Genomic DNA, 18,335 nt, shown 5'->3' with positions numbered 1-18,335 from the left:
AAAAATAGATCAAGAGCCTCAGTGTGCCTTAGCTACATCCCAGGGCAGTTAGTGTGGCTTTGGTACTGGCATTCCCCTCTCTGCTCCAGCCCAGCCTCTGCCTTTTTGTTTTGTGTACAAATAACCTTTTAAAGAAGAGATTCCTTTTTGTCCCTATGTTCTGTCAAACTCCAAGCAGAAGAAACAGAAGTTTATTCCCCTGGCAGTCTAGAGCAGATTCTATCTGCTTCCTTCTCCTGTTAGTTTAGTACTGGTGTGAAACCTTTACACCAGGCCTCTGGGTTTACCTGTGGCAGTGAAGTGATTACCTTGCTGGGTGGATTGCTGGCTGGCTGGCCAGGCCAAAGGAGCTGTGATAAACAGAGTCAAATCCAGTTGGTGGCTAGTCACAGGCAGTGTCCCCAGGGCTCAGCACTGGGGCCAGTTGTATTTAACATCTTCATCAGTGATGAGGAGATCAGGGCACCCTCAGCAAGTTTGCAGAGGGCAACAGGTTGAGTTGGAGCTGCAGAGGGATCTGGCCAGGCTGGATCTATGGGCTGAGGCCAGTGGGCTGAGGTTCAACAAGGCCAAGGGCTGGCTCCTGACCTTGGGCCACAACAACCCCAAGAACACTACAGGCTGGGGGCAGAGTGGCTGGAAACTGCCTGGTGGAAAAGGAACTGGGAGTGCTGGGTGAGAGCAGCTGAAGATGAGCCAGCAGTGTGCCCAGCTGGCCAAGAAGGCCACCAGCAGCCTGGCCTGGAGCAGCAATGGTGTGGGCAGCAGGAGCAGGGCAGGGACTGTGCCCTCCTTGAGGCCACAGCTGGAGCACTGGGTTCAGTTTTGGTGCCACAGGATAGGAAAGACCTTGAGGGGCTGGAGGGTGTCCAGAGAAGAGCAAGGAGGCTGGAAAGGGGTTTGGAGGGCATGATAAGAGGAGCAGCTGAGGGAGCTGGGGGTGTTGAGTCTGGAGCAGAGGAGGCTGAGGAGAGACCTCACTGCCCTCTCCAAGTGCCTGAAAGGAGGCTGCAGGGAGGCCAACCTCAAGATTCCTTGATTCCATGCCTCTGCTTCTAGAAGTGCTCCCTGCAGTGGAGGAGGCTCCTTGTCTCAGACCCTGGCAGCTGCCAGGTGCCTGTGTCCTTGCTGGTCTGGCAGGGGGACAGATCCCTCCCGAAGCCTCTTTACAGAGGATTCCTTTTTCCCTTGGTGTTTGCTTTGGGGTTTAATTCCAGCTGATACATTTCAGCTCTCCTGCCTTTCCTCTGCCAGGTTAAGCTTAGTGACCAGATGTTGTGGTCAAAGCCACTTTCAGCTTGCCTTTCCCTTGGTGCATTGCTCCTGTGCCCTGCCTCCAGCCTGCAGTGTTTGATGTCTTCTCCCTTGCTCCTCCATCCCAGGTGCAAGTCAACAGCACCCACGGCTCGGTGCACTCGCTGGATGCAGACCTACTGCTTTCTTCTGGTGAATCTTACAACAAGGCAGACAATGACCTGTTCAAGGATGGGCTAAGGAGGGCACAGTCCACAGACAGCCTGGGCACCTCTGGCTCCCTGCAGTCCAAAGCTTTAGGCTACAACAACAAAGCCAAGTCCGCCGGGAACCTGGACGAGTCGGATTTCGGACCGCTGGTTGGAGCAGATTCAGCCTCTGAGAACTTTGATACAGCCTCCCTTGGGTCTCTGCAGATGCCAAGTGGGTTCATGTTAACCAAAGACCAGGAAAAAGCAATCAAAGCAATGACCCCAGAGCAAGAGGAGACGGCTTCCCTGCTCTCCAGCGTGACTCAGGGGCTGGAGAGTGCTTACGTGTCGCCCAGCGGCTACCGCCTGGTCAGCGAGACTGAGTGGAACCTGCTGCAGAAGGAGGTGAGCAGCACTGCTGGGGCAGCCCTGCTGAGGCTGCTCTGCACAGCCAGGCCTGGAAGGAAATACCTCTCACAGAGTCATCACAGAGTGGGTTGGGTTGGAAGGGACCTCAAAGCTCAGCCAGTTCCACCCCCCTACCATGGGCAGGGACACCTCCCACCAGCCCAGGCTGCTCCAGGCCTCATCCAGCTTGGCCTTGAGCACCTCCAGGCAGGGGACATCCACAGCCTCCCTGGGCAACCTGTGCCAGGCTCTACCCAGCCTCACTGCAAAGAATTTCTTCCTCATCTCCAGTCTCAATCTCCCCTCTCCCAGCTCAAAGCCATTGTCTCTCATCCTGGTACTCCCAGGCCTTGTCAAAAGACCCCCAAAGGTCACTGTCCCCGTGACAGCACACCCAGCTGTTCCCCCTGCACTCTTGGAATGCTCCTGCAGGTGAAGCACAGCTGATGTACACCATAGTGGCTGACTCTGTCCATGGGGAGGTCAGCAGAGCTGACCACAGCGGGATTTGGCACTTAGGGCAGGGCTAGCTGTGGAACTTGGAAATCTGTGGGGAGGGGAAAAAAGAGGAGAGAGCTCCAAGGGCAGGAGAAGATGGGAAGCTAAGGAAAGGATGTTGTGGTGCAGCTGGGGCTGACTAGGGAAGTGCAGCCATGAACAAAGGGTGCCAAGCTAACAGTGCTGCTTTGTCTGCCAAAGAGTTGGCCTGAGGAATGTTTGTGTGAGGATGATGAAGGGGCTGGAGCATCTCTATGATGAGGAAAGATGGAGACCTGGGGCTGGTTGGCCTGGAGAACGCTGAGAGGAGACCCTGTGAATGTCTGCAGGGTGGCTGTCAGGGGGATGCAGCCAGGCTCTCTCCCAGTGCCAGCAGGAGGGAAGGGATGGGAACCCAGTCACAGGAAATTCCATCTCAACATGAGGAGAAACTTGTTTGGTGTGAGGCTGCTGGAGGCCTGGAGCAGGCTGCCCAGGGAGGTTGTGGAGCCTCCTTCTCTGGAGAGCTCCCAAACCCACCTGGATGTGTTCTGTGTGGCCTGCCCTGGGTGATCCTGCTCTGGCAGGGCAATTGGTCCCTTCCAGCCCCTGGCATCCTGTGATGCTGTGTGCATGGAGTGCAGTGAGCAGCCCAAGCATGCATGGCACGCACACAGCTACCACAGAGAAAGCTCTGGGGAGTTTCTGGGGGCTTGTGTCATCAGAAAACAATTTCTGAGGGCAGCTCAGCCCTAGCAGTGTGCTGGGGGAGCAAGGGAAGGGCTGCTCCTGGCTGTGCTGCCTCTCAGGTTTGCAGCAGCTCAGGGGTATGGCAGCTCAAAGCCTGCTGTGGGTTTCTTGCAGGAAAGGGAAGTGCTGTGGGGCTCCTGTGGTTACTCTGTCAAAGGAAGAGAGGCCAAGGTTCAACACTTCCTGGGGAAGAAAAGGCAAAAGGAGGGAGATGACAATCCATGAGGGGAAAGGAAGGCAAAATGGGGGTAAAAAATGGAATAGAGTCCCAGAATGGTCAGGGTTGGAAGGGACCTCTGGAGATCATCCAGTCCAACCCCTCGGTAAAGCACAGCACCCAGGGCAGGCCACACAGAACACATCCAGGGGGGTTTGGGAGCTCTCCAGAGAAGGAGGTTCCACAGCCTCCCTGGGCAGCCTGCTCCAGGCCTCCAGCAGCCTCACCCCAAACAAGTTTCTCCTCATGTTGAGGTGGAATTTCCTGTGACTGGGTTCCCATCCCTGCCCCTCCTGCTGGCACTGGCTGTCCCTGGAGAGAGCCTGGCTGCATCCCCCTGACAGCCACCCTGCAGACATTCACAGGGTCCCCTCTCAGCGTTCTCCAGGCCAACCAGCCCCAGGTCTCTGTCCTTCCTCATCCAGCCTCATCCTCATAGCCTCCATAGACTGTCTGCAGCAGTTCCCTGTCCCTCTCTGACTGGGCAGCCCAGAGCTGTGCACAGTGCTCCAGACAGAAGAATGCAGTGGCAGAGGAGAAGCCAGGCAGAGCCCAGCTCAAATGAGGATCTGGGGATATTTTATTTCCTCAGCTGGTTGGAATTCAGCTGATCTGCAAATCAGTACCCAGGAGGTCTCTCCAAACCCACTTTCAAGTGGCTTGGGTTTTGTGTTGCTGCTGGTTTGTAATACCTGGAGAAATTCCAGCCCTGTGAGCTCAGAGCAGAGCCAACTCCTCCACCCTGGAGTATTTCCCTGCCCTGGGGACATTTTGGTGGCATTTTACCCTAAGCCTTTCTCAGAGTTCAGAAGGGAGCTGCACTGCTGCCCACATGTTCCTGGAGGCAGGAGTACAGGCAGGGTGTAGGAGTGTCCCTCTGTGTGGGGCAGTCATGGAACAGCAAATCCAAACCCAGTGGCAGCTCAGATCTCACAGCTGAGGCTTTGTTCAAACTTCCCCTTGGCCAAAACCATTCCAGTTTCCAAAGGGCATCTGGCTTACTGCTTCACAGAGTCACAGACTGCACTGGGCTGGAAGGGACCCTCCAAGGTCACCCTGTCCAACCTCCTGCAGGCAGCAGGGACACCTCCAGCTGGAGCAGGCTGCCCAGGGCCACATCCAGTCTGGTTCTTAATGTCTCCAGGGATGGAGGCCCCATCCCTGGGCAGCCTGTTCCAGTGTCTCACCACTCGCTTTGTGCAGAACTCCCTCCTGATGTCCAACCTAAATCTGCCCTGCTCCAGTTTCAAACCATTGCCTCTAGTCCTATCCCCACAGGCCCTTCTGAACAGTCCCTCCCCAGCCTGCCTGTAGGTCCCCTGCAGGTTTGCCTGGAGCCTTTTCCTCTCCATGAGGACAGGAACCCCAACAGCCCCAAATGGACAGCCCCAACTCTCCCATCCTGTCCCCACAGCAGAGTTTCTCCATCTCTCTGATCCTCTTCATGGCCTCCTCTGGACCTGCTCCAGCAGGTCCAAGTCCTTCCTGTGCTGAGGGCTCCAGAGCTGGCCCCAGCCCTGCAGGTGAGGTCTCCCCAGAGCAGAGCAGAGGGGCAGGATCCTCTCTCCAGCTCTGGCCACACTACTTTGGATGCAGCCCAGGCTGCCCTTGGCCTTCTATGCTGCCAGTGTCCATTGCTGGCTCCAGTCCAGCTTCTCCCCCACCAGCACCCCCAAGTCCTCCTCTGCAGGGCTGCTCTCAATCTCATCACCCCCAGCCTGGATTGGTATTGAGGGTCACCCTGACCTAGGCACAGGACCTTGCACTTTGCCTTATTGAACCTCAGGAGATTCTCCTCTGCCACCTCTCCAGCCTGTCCAGGTCCCCCTGGATGGTTCCAACCTGTCCTTCAGTCTCATCAAGAGCACCTCACAGCTTGGTGTCATCTGCAAGCTGGCTGAGGGAGCCTCAGTCTCACAGTCTGTCACTGATGCAGGTTCTGACAGCTCAGGTCCCAGTACAGACCCCTGAGGGACACCACTGTCACCCAGCTCCATCTGGACACTGAAATGTTGACCACTACCCTTTGGCTGCCATCATCCAACCAATTCCTTACCCACTGGGCAGTCCACCCATCCAATCCACATCTCTCCAGCTCAGAGATGCTGTGGGGACTGAGTCAAAGGCTGTACTGAAGGTATTCCCTCATCCACTGAGGTAGTTACAGCAGTGCAGAGAGCCCCTGGGCTGTCCCTGCTGCACAGCCCAGCACTTGGATGTTTCCTCCCCATGGTGGTTTGTGTGGTTGTGTTTTCAATCTGCTGCCTTCTGCTTCATCCTTTCCCAGCTGCCCTTTTAGCTGGTTATCCACTCTGGGATCCTGAGCAGTGCTGAGGGGAGTATGAAGAGGAAAATGAAGCTTGGTGAATGTTCCAGAGCAGAATTTGTCTGTGCCATTGGGACTCAGTCAGAGCTCACTTCCAGGCAGGCACAAGCAGTCCTGCTCTGAGGAGCTGACTTGGCTTTAAATTGCTTTGTGCTGATTAAAACCACAGCAGACAAAAAATCCCACAACAACAAATGGCCCAAACCAACCAAAACCTCAAACCCAACCAAAACCCAAATCACACACACAGAGGAGACCCCAAACCAAACCAAAGAACCCAACCAGGCTCACAGTGGAGAGTGCAGGATTTGATTTGCAGTACCAAAGCCTTGTGTGAGCTAAGCTGGAAGAGAGCAGATTGAGGCTGGAGATCAGGAAGAAATTCTTTGCAGTGGGGGTGGTGAGGCACTGGAGCAGGTTGCCCAGGGAGGCTGTGGCTGCCTCCTGCCTGGAGGTGTTGAAGGCCAGGCTGGGAGGCCCTGAGCAGCCTGTGCTGGTGGGAGGTGTCCCTGCCCAGGGCAGGGGGCTGGGACTGGCTGATGTTGAAGGTCCCTTCCAGCCCAACCCATCCTGTGACTCTGTGAAAGGCTGTGGCCTGTTGAAAGCCCTTCTCTGAGATGTCTGCTTCTGCACAGCTCATCAAGTGAATCACTTTGAGGGAGCACCCTGAGGAGCTCTTGCATGCCATGGCTTACTGCTTGTGTTGTGAGGGCAGCACTCCTGCCAGGCAGGGGCATGGCCTGCAGCTGGCTTACATTAGGCTTTGCTTTTAGAATCACAGAATCATGAAGGCTGGAAAAGACCTTTGAGATCACCCAGCCCAGCCATAACCCAAGTGCCAGCACCACTAAACCTTCTCCTGAAGCACCACAGCTACAGCTTCTTGAACCCCTCCAGGGATGGGGGCTCCACCACCTCCCTGGGCAGCCTGTGCCAGCCCCTGACCACTCTTGCAGCAGAGAAATCTTTCCTCATCTCCAACCTAGACCTCCTCTGACACAATTTGAGGCCATTTCCTCTTGTCCTGTCACCCCATACTAGGAAAAGAGACCAAGCTCCTCCTGGCTCCAACCTCCTTTCATGGATTTGTAGAGAGCCATGAGGTCTCCCTCAGCCTTCTCTTTTCCAGAGATCCAACCTAAGCCTCCCTTGGCCCAGCTCAGCCTCATTCCCTCTCACCCTTCCTTGCCCTTCTGTGGTTCTGCCACTGTCCTTTAGCTGTGCAATGTTGTGACCACACAGCACAGCTGGGGGCATGCAGCAGCACTCCTGCCCTCCTTGGGGGCCTGTGTGGCTGTGTGGCAGCTGCTGACTGTGTGTTGTGCAGGTGCAGAACGCAGGGAACAAGCTGGGCAGACGCTGTGATATGTGCTCCAATTACGAGAAGCAGTTGCAAGGCATCCAGATTCAGGAGGCTGAGACAAGAGACCAGGTGGGATTTCTCTCCTAGCTGTAGCTACCTGAGCCCCCAAGGATGCAGCAGTGAACCATCTGCTGGTCTGTGCATTAGAGTGAGCTGAGCAGTCTTCAGCATACTTCAGATCTGGATCATTTCTGACTGTCCTGTGCTCATCAGCTCCCTGTGAACAAGGTTCTGGAGGATCCCCTTTGGGCAGCCACTTTCCAGTGGTTAAGGCCATGCAGTAAAGGCAGTTACACTCCAGGATGCTGGTCATGCATTGCAGCTGTTCCCTTGGGTACTGCCAGGACTGGCAGCAGCAAAGGGACAGCTGCAGCACCTCACCCAGCCTGTGTGAAGTGACTGAAATGCTGGAGGTGCTTCCCTGCCACACAGTGCAGACCCATGGCTGGATGGGTGTGGGGGGCAGGAGTCAGTCTGCTGGGAAGCAGGGGGCTGGAAATAGGGATTAGGAATTTGAAACAGCACATTGGAAATGAGAGATTGGGAACTGGAAATGAGGGATTGGAAATGAGGGGTTGGGAATGAGGGATTGGGAACTGGAAATGAGGGATTGGGAACTGGAAATGAGGGTTTGGAAATGAGGGGTTGGGAATTGGAAATGAGGGATTGGGAATGAGGGATTGGGAACTGGAAATGAGGGATTGGGAACTGGAAATGAGGGTTTGGAAATGAGAGGTTGGGAACTGGAAGTGAGGGGTTGGGAACTGGAAATGAGGGATTGGAAATGAGGGATTGGGAACTGGAAATGAGGGTTTGGAAATGAGGGATTGGGAACTGGAAGTGAGGGGTTGGGAATTGGAAATGAGGGATTGGAAATGAGGGATTGGGAACTGGAAATGAGGGATTGGGAACTGGAAATGAGGGTTTGGAAATGAGGGGTTGGGAACTGGAAGTGAGGGGTTGGGAACTGGAAATGAGGGGTTGGAAATGAGGGATTGGAAATAGGTTGGGAATTGGAAATGAGGGATTGGGAATGGTGAATTCAAAATTGGAAATTAAGGGTTAGAAATGAGAGATTGGAAGTTAAGTTTGAAAGTTGGAAGTAAGGGATTGGAAATTGGAAAGGAAGGGTTGGAAAGGAAGGGTTGGAAGTTGGCCATGTGTTGTTCCATGCTGCTGCTGCAGTGCAGTTTGATACCCCATGTTTCCTTAGAGTCTAGTCTGTGGTGCAAGGTGTTGCAGGACACCAGCAAAGGAACTTCTGAGCTCTGCAGAGCTTGGGGGGCTTTGGTTTGTGGTTTGGCCTTGTGCTGGGCCAGGCTGTCTTCAGTGCTCCCCCAAAGAATGGAAAATGAAATTCTTCTGTTGTACCAACCCAGGTGAAAAAGCTACAGGTGATGCTGAGGCAGGCTAATGACCAGCTGGAGAAGACAATGAAAGATAAACAGGAGCTGGAGGATTACATGAAACAAAGTGCTGAAGACTCCTCCAATCAGGTACAGAGCTCCTGTGAGCAAGGACATGTGCAAAAGTATGGAGCAAGAGCTCACCTGCTGTCAGCCAGGGCTGGGCTGCCTGCTGTAGCCAGAATGGGGATGTCCAGGGTTAGCTGTGCTCCACCTGAGCCTGCTCACAGCTTCTGGGCAGGTGTGGCATGTCCCTAATCATACATTAGCTGATTTGCACCCCAAAGATTCCTCTCTAGTCTTGAAATCCATTGCAGTGTGCTCACTGGATTTGAGCACACTTGAGTTTGGGGGTGAGCTGGGTGTGGGCTCACCCAGGCAGGCAGCAGCAGCCCCTGCTCCTGGTCACTGCCCTTGGCAGAGGCAGTTATGGACTCGGGGTGCAGACATGCAGTTAGGGAGCAGCTGAGCAGGCACAGCAGGAGCTGGTTCAATGTCTGCCCCAGACTCCTAGACAAGCACAGCCCACTGAGAAGATTTCTTCAGTCTGAGCTGGGTACAGAGCTCTTGGACCTGTTAAAGGCTGCAATATTAGCTGAGTGTGCAGGACAGTGAATTTGCTTCTTGAGCTGGAGAACTTTATCCCTTCCATCCCACCTGTCTGAGTAAGGAAGCAGTCTCAGGTGACAGGAGCATGTTTATACCTTCATTCTTTGGGCTGTAGCAGGGTGCTGTTAATGAAGCAATGCTTCATCTTAGTGTCAAGCTTGTGTTGTTGGAGAGTAACTTAGCTGGAAAGGTTTTGAAGATCTCTGCTCTCAGTGAAAACCCCAAAAGTTAGCTGAAAGCTTAGATACTAGCTCTGCAGTTTCCCTGCAGGGTCTGGCCTGGCTCACAGTGACCTTTGGTTAGAATTGGGAGGTTATTTGTTGGTTAGAGTTTGATAAATAGAACAGGATGCTGAATACAAACAGATTTGATAAACAGAGTATCTCCATGGCACAGAAACACAGCAGCTCGCTCCTCAAGCTGCCTCCAGCTGCACTGCTGCCCTCCTGGGTGAGGAGTTAGCAGAAGAAGCTGCAGTGGATTCAGCAGGTCAAAGTGTGGCTTTGGTAACAGGCCAGAGAACTTCAGTGGTGGTTTGTTCTGCAGAAGCCACCTCATGCTTTCTGTCTCTCTCTGTATGGCTTTGCTGTGCTGAAGATCTCTCTGCTGATGGCTAAGTGTCAGAAGTCCGAGAACCTCCTGGGTGAGCTGCAGCAGGCCTTCTCACAGGCCAAGAGGAGTGTCCAGGAGCAGATGGTAAGAGAGCTTCAACCCACAGGTCATCTGAGCAGCCCTCTTTGACCCTGGCAGCTCAGTGTCTTGCTGCCCAGCTAGAGAGCTGTGCACCTTCACCTCCAGTGACAGCAGCAGAGTGAGCTCTGACAGCAGGCGTGGAGCTGGGCCAGCTGCTGGGGTCCTGCTTCCTGTGTGTGGAGTGATTAATGGAGGGGTCCCTGGGCAACAATTTCCCCCCTTAGTCATTGTGTACATTCCCTGCCCATTCAGTATCTGATTTCACCTGGGATCTGAAGACAGAAGAGATGTTACCAAGGTCAGTTTTCAGGCTTCACCACGGGTACCGCTCATCATCAGTGAGTATTTGCTTAAGGGTTAGAGCTGAATTCTCACTGGTGTTACAGGTCAGACTTAAAATGCCAGCCCTCAACCCTTCCCATGTGCATGGGAACTTATTTTCAGAAGGCATAGGAAGGGGACCTGGGTTTCTAGGGCAAAACATAATCTGACTTCCATTCCCCCCTTCCATATCAGAATGGAGTTTATTCTCCTTTCCTCCCCTGCGCAGCAGTGCAGGCACTAAGAGCATCCAAGCACTAAGGCCTGGATAAACAGGGCTGTGGGAGGCACCAGGACACTGCTTGCAGGAGTGTTGTGTTTGGTGTTCTGCAGCAGAGCCTGGTGGAGATGCAGGAGCCTGAGAAATGTATTATCTGCTGCTTCTCATGCTGTCCAGCTGCCTCAGCTTCTGGCAGAGTTGAGGTCCCTGTTTCCTTGTCCCAGAGCAATCAGCCCTCTCAGAAAAGTTCACTGGAGTTTGTTCTCTCTCTGTTGCAAGCAAATCTGGCTCTTCTTACTCCTTTATCTTCACAAGGGATTAGCTGTCTTGAGGTTTTCCTCCAGAGGCAGAGTGATGCAGACACCCCTGGAAGCTTCAGGAGGAAGCTGCTCCTCCAGCTGAGTTGTTAGGTGATTCTCAGTGCCAGTTCCCAACACTGGCCTGGTTTGAGCCACCAGCTGCCCAGGGCCAAAGGACAGAAAGTGTTTTACCCCAAAGGAGTAAATAAAAACACTGGCAGAGAATTGGAAGTGAAACAGAAAACACTGTAGTGACACAAAAACGCACAGAAGTGACCAAAAGTACTAAAGACATAAAGGCCCCAGCCTCAGCAGGCCCTGAGTAGGCTGAGCTGCTCCCCCCAGCCAGGCCTGCCAGGCCCTCAGCAGGCCCAGTGGCATAGTAAGAAATGAGCTTGTGGTGAGGGCCACAGGAAAGCTGCACTGCCCCCAAAGCAGAGAGCAGCAGCAGAGAGGAGGGAGAAAGAGCCAGCTCCTTGGCTGTGCACTCTCTTTATGGAGGGTGTGCAGGATTGTGGGATGGAATAACACAAATTATGACATCCTGTGCCTGCCCCTGGAGGTCTTTTTATCTCTGTGGCAGGACACTTTGTCCTCAGCCTGTAACAAATCACAGCTCATGCCCCTCCTGTGCATTCTCCATGAGCATCCAGCTAATGGATAGATGTGGAACAAGACTGGGAGGCTGAAGGGTGCTGTGCTGATCACTTGCTTCCTGTCTGCTTCTACAGTTAGCACTGATCCTGCCTTCACTTCTGGAGCTTAGGCCAGGCAAGACAGAGCTGACCATGTAGATCCACACAGTCTTTCCTGGCAAAGAGTATCAGTTCAGGAGGCTTTTGAAAGCAGTGATAGAAACTGGGCATGGCCCTGAGTGAGGATTTCTGCTTCTCTTTGCATTGGAGGCTGTCCTGACCCAGTCAAGGGAGCAGGTTTCAGAAGAGTTGGTGAGGCTGCAGAAAGACAATGAAAGTCTCCAAGGAAAGCACAGCCTGCACGTGTCCTTGCAGCAAGCTGAGGATTTCATTCTGCCAGAAGCAGTAGAGGTAAAGCATTCTGAAATCATTGCCACAAGTCAGACAAGGGAGCAGCTCTTGGTGGAGGAATCACTATGAAATAGCAGAGTCCCAGCATGGAGGGTTGGAAGGGACCCCTGTGGGTCATCCACTCCAGCCCCCTGCTCCAGCAGGGCACCCACAGCACAATGCCCAGCAGCACAATGCCCAGGGGGGGTTGGAAGCTCTCCACACCAGGACACTCCACAGCCTCTCTGGGCAGCCTGCTCCAGGCCTCCAGCACCCTCACAACAAACAACTTTCTCCTCCTCTCCACATCCAACCTCCTGGGCTCTACCCTGTGCCCCTTGCTGCCCCTTGTGCTGTCCCTGGGCACCACTGAGCAGAGTCTGGCCCCAGCCTCTTGCCCCCCCAGCTCCTTTAGCTCTTGCTGAGCATTGCTCAGCTGCCTCTGCTGGCCTTTGATGCAGGAGCTCCGTGAGCTGATTCTGAAGTACCGGGAGGACATCATCAGCGTGCGGACAGCAGCAGATCACCTGGAGGAGAAGCTGAAGGCTGAGATTTTGTTCTTGAAAGAGCAGATTCAAGCTGAGCAGTATTTGAAAGAAAATATAGAAGAGACTCTACAGCTGGAGATAGAGAATTGCAAAGAGGAAATAGGTGAGTGGGGGTAGCCCAGGCTCAAAAGAGGGCTGTTTGAGAGCAGTGAGAGCAGTGAGGAGCTGATGTTGTGGTGAGTAGAGCTCTGTGTATTTGAAGTTCCTGAATGGTCACTGCTGCCCATTTTTGATGGCAGAAACACCAAAGCTGTGCAGCTGAAAGCAAAAGTCCAGTTATTGATTTACACCTAAGCTGTGCAGCTGGAAACACAAGCCCAGTCCTTTGTTGCCCTTTGGTGCAGCACCTGCTTAATGAGCCTTGAAATCTTACCAGAAGTCAGTAGGGGATGCCCAGTTTCTTGTGGCTCTCTTGCATTCAGGCTCTGTTGTTCTTGTTTTTCAGCTTCCATTTCCAGTTTGAAAGCTGAGCTGGAAAGAATAAAAGTGGAAAAGGAGCAGGTGAGGAGCCCTTGCCCCAGGGCACTTTGGATTCATTTGGGTTTTGTAACCAGAAGATTCTTTGTTCTGTCAGTGCCATTGTGTTGATTTCTTTGATCTCAATCTCTTCAGGTCAGAGAAAATGAACTTCTTTTTCCCCCCAGCTGCCTCTGAGGTTTCAGTCTCACTTCAGATATGTTTTTGTATGATGTTCATTGTGCCCTGCACTGGGAGGGAAGGAGAGCTGAAGGGAAAATTCTGAACCCCCAGCACTGCTGCTCCTTCATCTCAGGCTGCCTGAGTACTGCTGTAGGGCTGGCTGGTGACCTGTCCTGTCTGCAGGGAGGAGCACCACAGCAGGCTCTGCATTCCCTGGCTGCAGCCACTGGGCACTCTCAGTCCATGCAGCTCTTGGTATCCACTGAGAGAGTCAATGCTTCTGTCACCATCCCCAGGGAAACACAGGAGGTCATGTCTGGGACTTTGAAGGACCAGTGGCAGGCTGGGACCCATTTGTAGTTCTGTTCCTTGAAAGGGGTTTTGTCTGTTTATTAACCCTAAATATTGGGTTAACTAATTCCTAATTAGAGAGAAATGGGTGGAAAGGTGTGAGGTGCTTTCTGTGTCCCTAGGGGAGGTTATTTGGGTGCATTTCTGGGTGCTGGGACAGACTCCCAGGCTGCACTTCCTCCTCTGAAATGCCAGGAGCAGCTTTGGCTAATGGATTCTTTTATGATTATAATGCAGCTGGAAAGTTCTTCCCAGGAAAACCTGCAGCAGCTGGAGAGTCTGCAGGAAACCAAAACCACTCTGGAGGAGCAGCTGAAGAAGGAAACAGCAGCCAAGGTAGCTGTGATGGCTGGGTGTGAAGTGTGTGTCCTTTGTGATGAGCACAGTGGTCAGAGAGTGACAAAGGAAGCTTTGGAGTGCTGATAGGATGCTGGCAGTGACATAGTGACCACTGGATGCAGTTCAAGTCATCATCATCAAATGGGTTGGGTTGGAAGGGGCCTTAAAGCTCAGCCAGTTCCAAGCCCCTGCCATGGGCAGAGACACCTCCCACCAGCCCAGCCTCGCCTGGAACACCTCCATGCAGGAGGCAGCCACAGCCTCCCTGGCCAACCTGTGCCAGAGTCTCCCCAGCCTCACTGCAAAGAATTTCTTCCTCATCTCCAGTCTCAATCTCCTATCCTTAAGCTTCAATCCATTCCCTCTTGTCCTGGCACTCCCAGCCCTCGTCCAAAGGCCCTCCCCAGCTCTCCTGGAGCCCCTTCAAGTACTGGGAGGCTTCTCTAAGGTCTCCTGCAGCCTTCTCTTCTCCAGACTGAACAGCCCCAGGTCTCTCAGCCTGTGCCCACAGGGGAAGTGCTGCAGCCCTTTGATCATCTTTGTGAGCCTGGGATTGAGGTGCAGAAGGAGGGCTTGGTTTAATTGCTTGCCAGGACTCTGCCAGTCCCCACATTTCTCTGCTCTGCTCTCCTGCTTGACTCGGTTTATGCCATCTTCTCCTTTTTGTTTCTCCAGTTTAAGCCTGGCTTAAGGAATGTTTTTCTCCCCAGGCCAACCTGGAGCAGCTGGTGTTTGAGGAGAAGAACAAAGCTCAGCGGCTGCAGACGGAGCTGGATGTCAGTGAGCAAGTGCAGAGGGATTTTGTAAAGCTTTCTCAGACCCTTCAGGTAAGGGCAGTGACATCCACCTGGGAGCTGCTGCTTTTGCTTCCTCCTTTCTCCAGGGCTGTGCCAGATCAGGAGGAGCTGTTGTAACAGTTCTTCTGTTGGCATTTAACATCTGTTTGGACAGTCAGCAGTGTGCTGACCTGCTCAGGGGTCCCTGCTGTAGTGGTAGGGATTTTATTCTGGGGGCTTGCTTCTGAGCAGCAGAGATACCAATTCTGTACTTCAGGGGACTGGAAAGAGCCAACCCTGATGGCCCTGTGGTCCCTGCTGTTTCACTCTCCATCTCCTGAGGGTTTTCCAGTGGGTTCTCTTCTAGCACACCACTAGGCTGCAGGTATTTGAGGGCTTGGGCAGTTTGGTCTGAATACACTGAGTGGTTCTTCATGTTCTGTGTACACACTCTGGAGGGCTTCATCTGTGCTGCCCTCACTGGCACTGCCTTTGGATTTGCTCCCATAAGTGGTGGGTGAGGAGATGGCTGCAGGGAGGAGCTTTGGCAGGGCTGTTCACTGAGGCCAGTTCCTGTTAGGCAGGAGAGCACAGAGGGGCCTGCAGGTTCTGTTTGCTCCTCAGGAGGCCAGACTGGTCTCCTGCAGTGTCCCTCACCTTCCATTTGACTGCAAATAGCACTCACAGAGGTAAGGCTGAATCCCAGCACTTTGCCCAGGGAGCTCAGTGGAGTGCAGCAGAGTTCAGAGCAGAGATTATTTGAGACAAGTCTTGGGAAACTACAGCAGGAATGCAGGAGGTTGTTCAGCAGACAGAGCTGAGCTGGCTGACAGAAGGATCCATCCTCTTCTGTTCTGGCTGTTGTTGGCAGGACAAAGGACACTACTGAACTGCCCTGGCAAGTGAAGCTCTTCTTACTTGTCTTTTGAAGTACTGCTTGCAGGCAGTTCACACAGCAGACAGAGGCACCACGCTGGAGATCCCAGCCTGGGCTGGGTGGGAAGGGAGCTTCCAAGGCCATCCAGCCCAACCCCCTGCAGCCAGCAGGGACATCCCCAACCACAGCAGGTTGCTCACAGCCCCAAACAACCTGAGCTGCACTGCTGCCAGCCATGGGGCAGCTCTCTGGCAGCCTGGGCCAGGCTCTCCCCAGCCTCAGTGTCAACCATTTCTCCTTCTCTCCACTCTCAATCTGTGCCCCTGGGCCGAGCCGTGCCCCTGGGCCGAGCCGTGCCCCTGGGCCGGCTGAGCTGTGCCTCTGGGCCGGCCGAGCCGTGCCCGAGGGCCGAGCCGTGCCTGTGGGCCGAGCCGTGCCCGAGGGCCGAGCCGTGCCCGAGGGCCGAGCCGTGCCTGAGGGCCGAGCCGTGCCCGTGGGCCGAGCCGTGCCCGAGGGCCGAGCCGTGCCCGAGGGCCGAGCCGTGCCCGAGGGCCGAGCCGTGCCCGTGGGCCGAGCCGTGCCCGAGGGCCGAGCCGTGCCCGTGGGCCGAGCCGTGCCCGAGGGCCGAGCCATGCCCGTGGGCCGAGCCGTGCCCGTGGGCCGAGCCGTGGCCGTGGTGCGGCAGGCAGGGTCCCCAGCTGCTGTGTTGGTGCCCCGCAGGTGCAGCTGGAGCGCATCCGGCAGGCGGAGTCCCTGGAGCGCATCAGAGCCATCCTCAACGACACAAAGCTGACGGACATTAACCAGCTGCCCGAGACATGACAGCCTGCCCCGCTGCCCCCAGGCTGCCTGGGGCTTTTTAACTCATCTTTAGAGCAACATTAATTATTATTTAACTCTAACAGGAGGAGCAGAAGACAGGAGGGGAGCGCTGGCTTAGCCTTTTCTTTCTAGAGGGGGAAGGAGGTTTCGTACTGGGCGGGAAGAGAGCACCAGGCCGGCTGCCCCAGGCTGGCTGGCAGGGTGGGGAGGAGGAGGTTGTGATGGCAACACTAATGTGTGGTGTTCCCTGTGCCACTGAGTGGGATCAGTCCTTACACCCTGAAACACTTCCCTCTTTCAGCCGACTCCCTAACCTATTCGAGGCTCCTGGAACGTTCCCCCCCAGTCTGTTCCCCTCTGGCCTTGCCCCCACCCCCACTACTGTGATCAGAGTAGCTGCTGGAAACCATCTTGTCCCTCCAAGCATTGAAGAGCAAAGTGGTTGAAGTGTCCCTGTTTGCCCTAGTCAGTCCCAGTATTCAGCTAGCAGAGAGGAGGAGGAGGAGGAGGAGGAGGAGTAGAGTATGCTGTATGGATATTTTATATTAAAATATGACTTTATTAGCAGGACCCTGGAGACTGAGCTTCTTTCCTCACCCAGTGCTGTCCTCTCCTTCTGCCCCACTGCCTTCGTGCTGGGGAAGTCCAGGTGGCCCTGGGTGAGCTCCTGCACAGATGAATGCTGGTCCCAAGCAAATGAATTTAACTCCTTGAAACCTTTCTGTTGAATTCTGATAGTCGGTGAAAAAGCACAAGAAATGCACTGGTTTGGAACCCCCCAGCACTGGGATTTAGGAGATGGAGCTGCAGCCCCACAGCTGAGCACTACCTGCAGTCCCTTCTGGCTGTGACAAAAGCAGGCTCCAGGAGCAGCTGTACAAACCCTGTGTGGTGGCTGGGCCCTGGCATGGGCTTTGTGCAGGGCTGCCCTGCTCCAGGGGCTGGCACCGGGTGGAAGGCTGCCAGCTGTCACTGGGAGGTGTCCTGGGGAGGTGCTGAAGGAAGCAGTTGCCTCAACCCAACCACTCCTGGGGCAGCTTCCCAGTCTGCAGGAGTCTCAGAGCAGTGGCAGGAAGCAGGGCTGTGCTCTTCTGCTGGCTCAGGTGTGAGGGCTGCAGAGTACCTCTGCCCCCCTGCTGGCACCATGCTGCTTGGGACACTGCCGTGTCAGGTGGCAGCAGGGGCCCAGGGCTCTGGGGAGCCAGCAGCTGCTAGCTTGGGGCTTCTTGGCTTGTAAGCCTGTGGCGGTGCTGGGACCATTCCTCCTCCTTCCCTCCTTCTGTTGGAGTTCCAGGTACGCAGCTGGGTGCTTGGTTCCCCCTGTGGGTGCAGGTGGTGATGGCACTGGGGGTGTAGACTGAGTTGTTCAGCTGGCCCCTGCTTACCACCCAGCTCCAAGGAAGGAGGTGAAGGAGCAGATGGCTTCTGTCCAGACCTGATCACTTGGACTTCCCTCCACTGCTTGTTTTTTCTCTACCTGCTTGGCCATGGTTATTGAGGTGATGAAAGCCCAGAAGTGGCAGCAGATGCTCCAAGCTGCAGGTGACTCTAAGTGCTTCAGTCCTGAGGTTGCAACTGTGGCTTTGAGGAGGAAGGCCTTAAAACCAGCCCAGAAGCAGCCTGCAGGCTCAGTCCTGTGGCTCACTGCAAGACCTAAAGCAGTTTATTCCCCCCAGCAATTCAGCTCCTCCTGCCACCCCTCCCTGCCTCAGCCAAGAGCAGCCTGGGGAGGTAGCACTTGGCTGAAAGGGCTCTGCAGCAGTTGGCCACTACCAGGTGTGGGGGTTTGAACCTTTCTCACTGTTGCTGGTCTGTGAGGGGGCAGCAGCTGCCTCCTGATGCATCACTGCACTCCCAGCTGCTCTGCAGTCACTTCTCCAACGGTTAGGCTGCTGCTCTGTGGGGCAGGCTTGGGGGAAGAGGAGCAGAGGCTGTTGGTAGGAGCTGTGGAAGGAAAAGCTTTCGCCTGCGGTCTCTCCCTTCCCCAGACTAACTGCTTGCTGCTGGCTCACCTCTGCAGCAGTGCTTAGGCAGCCTGTTGGAGTATGCAGAAGCAGCCCAGAGCCCTGCCCCAGCTCTGCAGCAAGCTGAGCACCTGAGGAGCTGCACCTGAAAGGCAGGAAAGGCATTTTTGGTTGAGGTTCTGGACTGTCCTAGTGCAGGAGGGGAGGGAAGGAGCTCTGCTGGCCCTTCAGTGGCCCTCTGCTCAGGGCCTGTCTGCTCTGCACAGCCATGGTCAAGGCTGACCACTAGGGATTGTCTGCAGTAGCACAGGGCTGGGGTGGCCTCTCCTTGGCCTGTCACAAGCCAGTAGCATGGCAGTGCCAGGCTGCAGGTTTGTGATGGGTCCTGGGGGCAGCAGCTGCTGGCTGGAGCTGTCTGTGTGCCCCTCTGCCTGCTCCTGTGTCTCAGGGCACAGCCTGG

General features: G+C 54.8%; 1 protein-coding gene across 1 annotated transcript in view; it reads left to right on the top strand.

Annotated features, from left to right (window-relative positions):
• The window catches only part of RABEP1 (rabaptin, RAB GTPase binding effector protein 1), a 61,703-nt gene extending 44,066 nt beyond the window's left edge, over positions 1-17,637 (top strand). The window contains exons 9-18 of the mRNA XM_054167109.1: positions 1,383-1,850; positions 6,951-7,055; positions 8,366-8,482; positions 9,599-9,697; positions 11,440-11,580; positions 12,021-12,210; positions 12,553-12,608; positions 13,335-13,433; positions 14,147-14,263; positions 15,810-17,637. Coding sequence (XP_054023084.1) covers positions 1,383-1,850; positions 6,951-7,055; positions 8,366-8,482; positions 9,599-9,697; positions 11,440-11,580; positions 12,021-12,210; positions 12,553-12,608; positions 13,335-13,433; positions 14,147-14,263; positions 15,810-15,911 — 1,494 coding nt within the window. The 3' untranslated portion in view covers positions 15,912-17,637. The remainder of the gene's footprint in view (positions 1-1,382; positions 1,851-6,950; positions 7,056-8,365; positions 8,483-9,598; positions 9,698-11,439; positions 11,581-12,020; positions 12,211-12,552; positions 12,609-13,334; positions 13,434-14,146; positions 14,264-15,809) is intronic.
• Positions 17,638-18,335: the final 698 nt, after the last annotated feature.

The sequence above is a fragment of the Dryobates pubescens genome, chromosome 13 (genome assembly GCF_014839835.1).
Source record: "Dryobates pubescens isolate bDryPub1 chromosome 13, bDryPub1.pri, whole genome shotgun sequence".
NCBI lineage: Eukaryota > Metazoa > Chordata > Aves > Piciformes > Picidae > Dryobates > Dryobates pubescens.
Note: the sequence above shows the minus strand (reverse complement) of the source record. Positions and strands in the feature narration are given on the sequence as shown.